At 42.6% G+C, this 8,911-nt stretch overlaps 1 protein-coding gene across 4 annotated transcripts in view; it reads right to left on the bottom strand.

Moving 5' to 3' along the window:
• Window positions 1-869: 869 nt before the first annotated feature.
• The window catches only part of LOC140392687 (intermediate filament family orphan 2-like), an 83,293-nt gene continuing 75,251 nt past the window's right edge, over window positions 870-8,911 (bottom strand). For all 4 annotated transcript variants that reach the window (XM_072478211.1, XM_072478213.1, XM_072478210.1 and 1 more), the window contains exon 9: window positions 870-5,381. In XM_072478211.1, coding sequence (XP_072334312.1) covers window positions 5,276-5,381 — 106 coding nt within the window. In that variant the 3' untranslated portion in view covers window positions 870-5,275. The remainder of the gene's footprint in view (window positions 5,382-8,911) is intronic.

Raw genomic sequence — 8,911 nt, 5'->3', positions numbered from 1 at the left:
TTACACCTGGAAACGAGGAAGGAAATGGCAAAAGACAAAGACAATTTTAGTACTTCTAACCTTTCGCTGTTGGGCATTTACTATCAGAATTCTCTAACATGTTCCCAGGACATGTTGCAGCATATGGGTGGCACTGTAGCACAGCAGTTAGCACTGTTGTTTCACAGCACCAGGGGACCAGGTTCGATTCCCGGCTTTGGTCACTGTCTGCAGAGCCTGCACGCTCTCCCAGTGTCTGCGTGGGTTTCCTCTGGGTGCTCCGGTTTCCTCTCACAAGTCTCGAAAGACATGCTTGTTAGGTGAATTGGACATTCTGAATTCTCCTTCAGTGTACCCGAACAGGCACCAGGAGCGTGGCGACTAGGGGATTTTCACAGTAACGTCATTGCAGTGTTAATGTAGGCCTACTTGTGACACTAATAAAGATGATTATTATGATATTGATCATAATTCAGCCACGGCAAGGCAATGCCTGGGACTTGAGATTCCCCACAGGGTGGCTGCCATGGGATTTGCTGAGAAAATATAGCTTTTTCACTGCCTTTTTCCCAATACACATCTTTTCAAGGGAAAGTGGCCAACCAACTCCAATAACATTCATAGATAATGTCGTGTGATGCATTCAACACGACAGCTGCTTTTTGTGTGTTTTTGGAAATTTAAAGAAAAAATTACAGCCGCAGAAACAAAATCGATGCAAAATTATTGCTGCACAAGGGCAAGCGTAATCCAACTAACGGCGTCAAACCCAATGCTGAAGAGCGACTGTAACCAAACACCAGAAATTGTACACATGGGAGATGTTACTTTTCCCACCCAGCGTCATGATCGCCTGATAATAGAAAGCTGCAGTGTCTGCAAACACGAGATAAATTAATCACCCACTTTATTGCGACCTTTTGCAGTTTAATTCCATACAGGTATTAACTGAGAATAAATTGACAATTTTGCACCTTTGATATACCTCTATGGGACTCTACGTGGCTGACAGTCAGTCCAGTAAATCGGTGTCCCATTCACACTTCAAAATAAATTAGATCACATCCACGTTTGCACAACATATTGGGATTATAAATAAAATGGCTGATGCCGAATTAATGCATTATAAAACTCAGGGTTTCCATTTGTGCATCGCCACATGGTGGCGATAGCCGCGAGAATTAGAGCGCATTGGCATTTCAGTTCTTGCTCAGCAGCGGTGATTTTGTTCATCTGTTGTTCCAAATATCCAAATAGAAATAAAACTGAAATGTTAGCATCTTTTAAATGACAATACAGCAGTCAGATTACTTTGTTGCATCATCCCTTTTCACATTAACTGTGAACAGCCTTGCCAACGAGGAAACAAAGTTCCGCAAAGCAATCGATTTAATAACCACTAGTAAGTCACCCTTGCCGTGAGTACGACCTTTTAAACAGGGGGAAAAATATAGGCAACCATGGGAAGCCAGTTGTAGTCACAAAATAAATTGCACCCAGAGTGGGAGGGGGCACAAATCGCCAAGCCAAATCCATTAAACATGCAACAGTCCCCGCGTCAGTTCATTCATTATCTGCACAGACCATCATGACCAAAGCAAAAATTGGAGTGTGTGGAATTAATTTTCTGAGCACAATAGATTCGAGCAATCCGCATCCTGATTAGATACCAAATCAATCTCATCCCGTCAAATAACCGTTTCAGCAGATACATTTTACATATTCCAATTCTGGGATTCAATGTCAAGACAATTGCTTTGAATATTCATTTAAATAAAACGTATCTAAACTATTTACAATGCTTTAAAATTGCTAAGCCTAACTCCCCCGGAATTGTCCCATACAGTGGACTGGCCTCAGGAGGGGACAGATCAGAGACACACAACATGCCAGCTGAGCACTGTGACAAATAAATATTCATTTGTTTTTGACCATCAGTATTCCCGATCTTTGCTCTGTTCACGGGTAGCTAAGTAAACGGTTCATTCTTTGAAGACTACTAAACAGTAATGATAAAGCATGTTGACCATCAAAAGCTTGTGTGACATTGTGACAAAATATAATTTAGTTTTTCCACCTGAATCAACCAGACTGGATAAAGGCTTTGACTGCGAAAGCTGTGAGACGAGTGGTTAGATTGGCTCAAGGACCGGGTGGCACAGTGGCGCTGTGGTTAGCACTGCTGCCTCACGGTACCCAAGGACTCGGGTTCCATCCCGGCCCCGGGTCACTTTCTGTGTGGAGTTTGCACATTCTCTCCATCTCTCCAACCCAGAAAGATGTGCAGGCTAGGGAATTGGCCATGCTAAATTGCCCCTTAGCTGGAAAAAAAATTGGGTACCCTAAATGTAAAAAAAAAATTGACTCAAGGATCAGGAAAAGTGAAAAGGCCACCACAGTAGGAGTGGAGGAAACAAATATTTTTAAATAATTCCATCAAAATACTGAAATAATTGCAAAACATAAAAGAGTTCGAGAGCACAGTAACTTATCAACTCTCATTAGAGAGGCCAATATTTTAAGATAACATTTTAATGAAGGTAGATTACTTGGATACACAATTTTTAAAATATAAATGTAGTGCACCCAATTATTTTTTTTCCCAATATCAGGGGCAATTTAGTGTGGCCAATTCATCAAACCTGCACATCTTCGGCTTGTGGGGGTGAAACCCACGCAGACACGGGGTGAATGTGCAAACTCCACACAGACTGACCAGGGCCGGGATCGAACCCGGGTCCTCAGTGCCAAAGGCAGCAGTGCTAACCACTGCACCACCATGCTGCCCCACACAAATAGTTAAGATATTAAAGGAGGGAGTACTTTGCTCTCCTGGATTGTCAAAATACCCATTCTTGGAAAAGCATCAATACAGCTGCCCTATTCACTTACTGGAATACCGATGCAGGTATAGACTATTAAAGCTGTAGTGCAAAATAGCCTTTCTCCAGATCTCTTCAGTTTATACATTGTTCAATTCAAGTCTCAAATGCAAATATAGTAGTTCCACAATTCTAGCTACCATTACACAAGGAACAGGCTTGTTGGGTTATTTCACATTCTTATACTTCTGTGGTTGCTAAGGTGAGGGATTTAAAAGTTACTAAACTGTGTTTTTTTTTTCATTTGGGCACCAGCATCGGCATTATTCCTCAGGCAACTGCAGAACAAATCAGATGCCAAGTAAAGCTCTTTGTGCTGAGCCAGAGCAATTCTCCCTTTACTTACAAGTCCCCCAACTGCAGCATCAGTGCCAACTTTAACCACAATATTATGGCCTGAGATAGTCAATTTGAAGCAGAATTTACAGGTGACAGGACAGCATTTAAAACTGACTTCACCAAAGTACTACACTACTAATGTATATTGTCATTAAAATGTAGTTGAGAGAAATATAGGAGTTCCTTAGCTATTTGAAAGATGAGAGCATATCAAGCAATAATTGGCTTCAGGGATTGTTCTCTACAGAATACTCACTCCTCTCTAGCTATAGCTTTAGATAGGAATGACTTTTGAGTATGTACAAAAATAGAACCTTCATTCCCAGAACTTCACCTAATCACTGAAATTGCCTTCCAAATACCACATGCTGATAAAAACCTGAAGCAGTTGAGACATTCCCACAAAAAAACGAAGGCAAATATAAATCAGAGGCTTGGTTATCCAAGCTGCTGAAATAAACCGACCAAACAGCATCTTAAAATTAGCAGAGATGAAGCCTGGTGGGAGGTTACTTGCTAAATTGATTTGTTAAAGAATATGAAAAATTAAAATTAAAATGATATGGTGGTGGGCACTTAAAAATCAAATATACGCAATAATGTTTTAGGTTAAGGACAGCAGTCAACATTTCCAACTCTATGACTTTAAGTCAGTGTTACTGATGACAATATATTCTACACCATGGTCAGATTCCAGCACGGGCAAGCCCCGTCATTTTATCACGGATACACCAGAGGTAATACAATTGTAAGTAACCAAGTGCTTACTTTACAAACTGAACTAGTGTGCATGCTAAACTGATAAAGGGCAAAAAATACAGCAATTAAATAATATGTTTGTGCCAAACATTACCACTTGTGGATGGAATAAAGCTGCTTGTGAAACACAGACTCCAAGATCAGACGCCCATGGTGTTGCCTGGTTCTGGATCTTCCCATAAAAAGTTGCTGCTGATTAATGGATAATTTATTACAACATGTTAAAGACTACTGTTATCCATAAATAACATGCCTTTCAATCAGGATTGTTGAGGTATTGTTTTGTTTAAACTGAATTGGAGAGGGATTCTAAGGATTGCAAATTGATGTTAAATGGCAAATTTACAGGACAGAAGCACCAAAGTCATCAATTACTCATGGCCATTGGATCATTTACTCCCGTTATTCCCATTCTGTTGAACTTTAAGGCAGATTCCATCTAGCTTCTATCTAGGGCCACAGAGCGTAGACGTGAAGTCCAACAATTCAGAAAAAAGATAAAAATCAAGGTGCTCCGGAATACATTACGATTACGCCAAATTTTATTTCTTGTGGGAGTAATGGTTAAGCAATTGGATAAATTATCCAGTTTTTGATTTATAAATGTAATCCAATTCTTCAGAAATAAAGAGCACCCTACACAAATATCGATGACAACTTAATACAACAGAGGCAGCTTTAAGATATTAAATACGGCCTAGTGAAACAAAGATTCTGTACAGGTCACAATAATCCAGCCGTTTAGCAGCATCGGTTTACAGAGAACAAAGACAATAGAGGTTTACGTTCATAACTTTCAGTGCAGAATGAATAGACCATGCCAAACAGGCCAAACTGTTTCAGCATTTGCTTATGTAATTACAGCAGTTTAATCAGATTCAAATTGTTTACATCAAAGACCTGTAGAAACCCAGAATGGCCAGTGATCCCATCTACCAAATAACATGAACACACTTAGTAAATAAACCACTCCTTTAACCACTTTACAATTAACAACTACCACATGCATTTCAAAAGATACTTTAGTTTATTTCAGAAATGATGTGGAGTTAATCTCCCCCAGGGAGATGAAGGCTCTTGATGTGTAAGGCAAGCCACTTGCATAGTAGTCAACATCACGGTGGGTTTCTGCACCAGTTGGAAGTCCTCAATGTCTTTCCAATTCTGTCTGATGGTACTGTTCTGTACAACACCAATTGCTCAGGGCTTGACTATATGTACATGTAAAAAGCCCGTTGCACCCTAGCAAAAATAGGGTTAAAAGGTAATTCCTGTAGGTACAGGCAGGTCGAGTCCATTTCACATGTATCCATTCATCAGCTCACAGAACTATCGCCTTCACCATCTCGTTCAAACTCATCAGTGATTTCATCTGTGTTCCCTGAATCACTGCTTGCTGCAGAACTGATTGATGGGGATTTTCTATTGGGTAGATAGAGAAAAGAAAGAATAATCTTAAATTAGCCATTAAAAGTTAAATGGACAAGAGGTGGCCATTCAGCCAATCGGTTCTTATCAAGGGCAGCACGTGGCGCAGTGGTTAGCACTGCAGCCTCACGGCACCGAGGTCCCAGGTTCGGTCCCGGCTCTGGATCACTGTCTGTGTGGAGTTTGCACATTCTCCCCGTGTTTGCGTAGGTTTCACCCCCAAAACCCAAAAGATGTGCAGGGTAGGTGGATTGGCCACGCTAGATTGCCCCTTAATTGGAAAAAATGAATTGAGTACTCAAAATTTATAAAGAAAAAAGAAAAAGCATGAAAATACTCCCCTGCTCTCTCCTTATAGCCCTGTAATTTTTACCCCTTCAAGTAATAATTCAATTCTCTTTTGAAAGTTGCCATTGAAATCTGCTTCCACCATCCTTTTGGGCAGTGCTTTCCAGATCCATAGTAGAACGGCATGCATGGTTTCTTGCATGCACAATTTGGCCAACAGGTTAAGCAGATTAAAACAGATGCCATGAATTACAAATCTCCAGAACCTGCTTGGCAAATTACATTGCTCCACATTCACTCCCCCCCACTCCCCCCATTATTTTAAACAACTTGCTGGATTTGCACGTGAACTGTCTATTAAATTTGTCATGGAAAGTTGTGTTTAGTACCTTATCTTAGTACCTTATCTTTAAAATTATTTTATTTTTTTTATTTTAAAAAGAGTACCCAATTCTTTTTCTGCAGTTAAGGGGCAATTTGGCGTGGCCAATTCACGTACCCTGCCCATCTTTTTGGGTTGCGGGGAAGACCCACGCAGACGCGTGGAGAATGTGCAAACTCCACACGGACAGTGAGACGGGGCCGGGATCGAACCCGGGTCTTCGCCACTGTGAGGCAGCAGTGCTAACCACTATGCCACCGTGCTGCACTGTGTTTAGCACTTTTTTTTTTTTTTTTTTTATAAATGTTTTATTGAAAATTTTTTCCCAAACAACAATTTTTCCCCTCTTACAAAGCAAACGCAACAATAACAATACAGAAATTTTAAACAATACACAAGTAACAAAACCCCTTTATCTTTGACCTAAACTAACCCCCCCCCCTCCCCCTGGGTTGCTGCTGCTGGTCATCTGTCTTCCCTCTAACGTTCCCCTAGGTAGTCGAGAAATGGCTGCCACCGCCTGGTGAACCCTTGAGCCGATCCTCTCAGGGCAAACTTTATCTGCTCCAGTTTAATGAACCCCGCCATATCATTTACCCAGGCCTCCAGTCCGGGGGGTTTCGCCTCCTTCCACATGAGTAGGATCCTGCGCCGGGCTACTAGGGACGCAAAGGCCACAACGTCGGCCTCTTTCGCCTCCTGCACTCCCGGCTCTTCCGCAACTCCAAATAGAGCTAACCCCCAGCCTGGTTTGACCCGGGCCTTCACCACCCGCGAAATCACTCCCGTCACTCCCTTCCAATACCCTTCCAGTGCCGGGCATGCCCAAAACATATGTGCGTGGTTTGCCGGGCTCCCGCCACACCTCCCACATTTGTCCTCCACTCCAAAGAACCTGCTCAATCTTGCTCCCGTTATGTGTGCTCTATGTAGCACCTTAAATTGAATCAGGCTAAGCCTGGCGCATAAGGAAGAGGAATTTACCCTGCTTAGGGCATCAGCCCACATACCCTCCTCTATCTCCTCCCCTAGTTCTTCTTCCCACTTTCCTTTTAGTTCGCCCACCGACTCCTCCCCCTCTTCCCTCATCTCTCGGTAAATCTCTGACACCTTGCCCTCTCCGACCCACACCCCTGAAAGCACCCTGTCCTGTATCCCCTGTGTCGGGAGCAACGGAAATTCCCTCACCTGTTGTCTAGTAAATGCCCTCACCTGCATATATCTCAAGAAATTTCCCCGGGGCAACTTATACTTTTCCTCCAATGCTCCCAAGCTCGCAAAAGTCCCATCTATAAATAAATCTCCCACCCTCCTAATTCCCAACTGGACCAGCTCTGAAATCCTCCATCCATTCTTCCTGGGGCGAACCTATGGTTGTTCCTGATTGGGGACCCGACCAGGGCTCCCCGCACCCCTCTCTGTCGCCTCCACTGTCCCCAGATATTCAATGTTGCCGCCACCACCGGGTTTAGCACCTTTTCAACAACTGATCGTTGTTAATCAACTTTTCTACTCTAGAATTTGAACAATTTATACCGTGGAATCTCATTCCTTCATGTGTTTGATCTTTTCAGAGATTTTATAGTCAAATTTAATTTTTTCCATATTTTTTCTCTCAATCCAACCTTTCTTTCTCCATTCTTCTTCTTCCATGATTGGACTAATTTGCCCTATTTGCCTCAGCCGTTTCGCGGTTTCTTTCTCAATTCTTAAATTCAACTAGTTAAGGAGGTGGACAGTTGGTCCTATTCACTAAGGTTTCAGATGCCCCATGCCCTTGCCATGCTGTTATCAGCTTACACTTGTACCAAAACTATGGTACAAGACCTCTGATCGAAGAGTGCAAAAAGAAAACTGAGCACATTGCCAGACACCCCACTTCAACAAGATATTGTTGATATCTTGATAAGTATGTACCGGTCAGGCAGGGAGGAAGGTGCCGAGCGAGGGAACCGTGGTTTACCAAAGAAGTGGAATCTCTTGTTAAGAGGAAGAAGGAGGCCTATGTGAAGATGAGGTGTGAAGTTTCAGTTGGGGCGATGGATAGTTACAAGGTAGCGAGGAAGGATCTAAAGAGAGAGCTAAGACGAGCAAGGAGGGGACATGAGAAGTATTTGGCAGGAAGGATCAAGGAAAACCCAAAAGCTTTCTATAGGTATGTCAGGAATAAGCGAATGACTAGGGAAAGAGTCGGACCAGTCAAGGACAGGGATGGGAAGTTGTGTGTAGAGTCTGAAGAGATAGGCGAGATACTAAATGAATATTTTTCGTCAGTATTCACTCAGGAAAAAGATAATGTTGTGGAGGAGAATGCTGAGCTCCAGGTAAATAGATTAGATGGCATTGAGGTACGTAGGGAAGAGGTGTTGGCAATTCTGGACAGGCTGAAAATAGATAAGTCCCTGGGACCTGATGGGATTTATCCTAGGATTCTCTGGGAGGCCAGGGAAGAGATTGCTGGACCATTGGCTTTGATTTTTATGTCATCATTGGCTACAGGAATAGTGCCAGAGGACTGGAGGATAGCAAATGTGGTCCCTTTGTTCAAAAAGGGGAGCAGAGACAACCCCGGCAACTATAGACCGGTGAGCCTCACGTCTGTAGTGGGTAAAGTCTTGGAGGGGATTATAAGAGACAAGATTTATAATCATCTAGATAGGAATAATATGATCAGGGATAGTCAGCATGGCTTTGTGAAGGGTAGGTCATGCCTCACAAACCTTATCGAGTTCTTTGAGAAGGTGACTGAACAGGTAGACGAGGGTAGAGCAGTTGATGTGGTGTATATGGATTTCAGCAAAGCGTTTGATAAGGTTCCCCACGGTAGGCTATTGCAGAAAATACGGAGGCTGGG

The sequence above is a fragment of the Scyliorhinus torazame genome, chromosome 16 (assembly GCF_047496885.1).
Source record: "Scyliorhinus torazame isolate Kashiwa2021f chromosome 16, sScyTor2.1, whole genome shotgun sequence".
Taxonomy (NCBI): Eukaryota; Metazoa; Chordata; class Chondrichthyes; order Carcharhiniformes; family Scyliorhinidae; genus Scyliorhinus; species Scyliorhinus torazame.
Note: the sequence above shows the minus strand (reverse complement) of the source record. Positions and strands in the feature narration are given on the sequence as shown.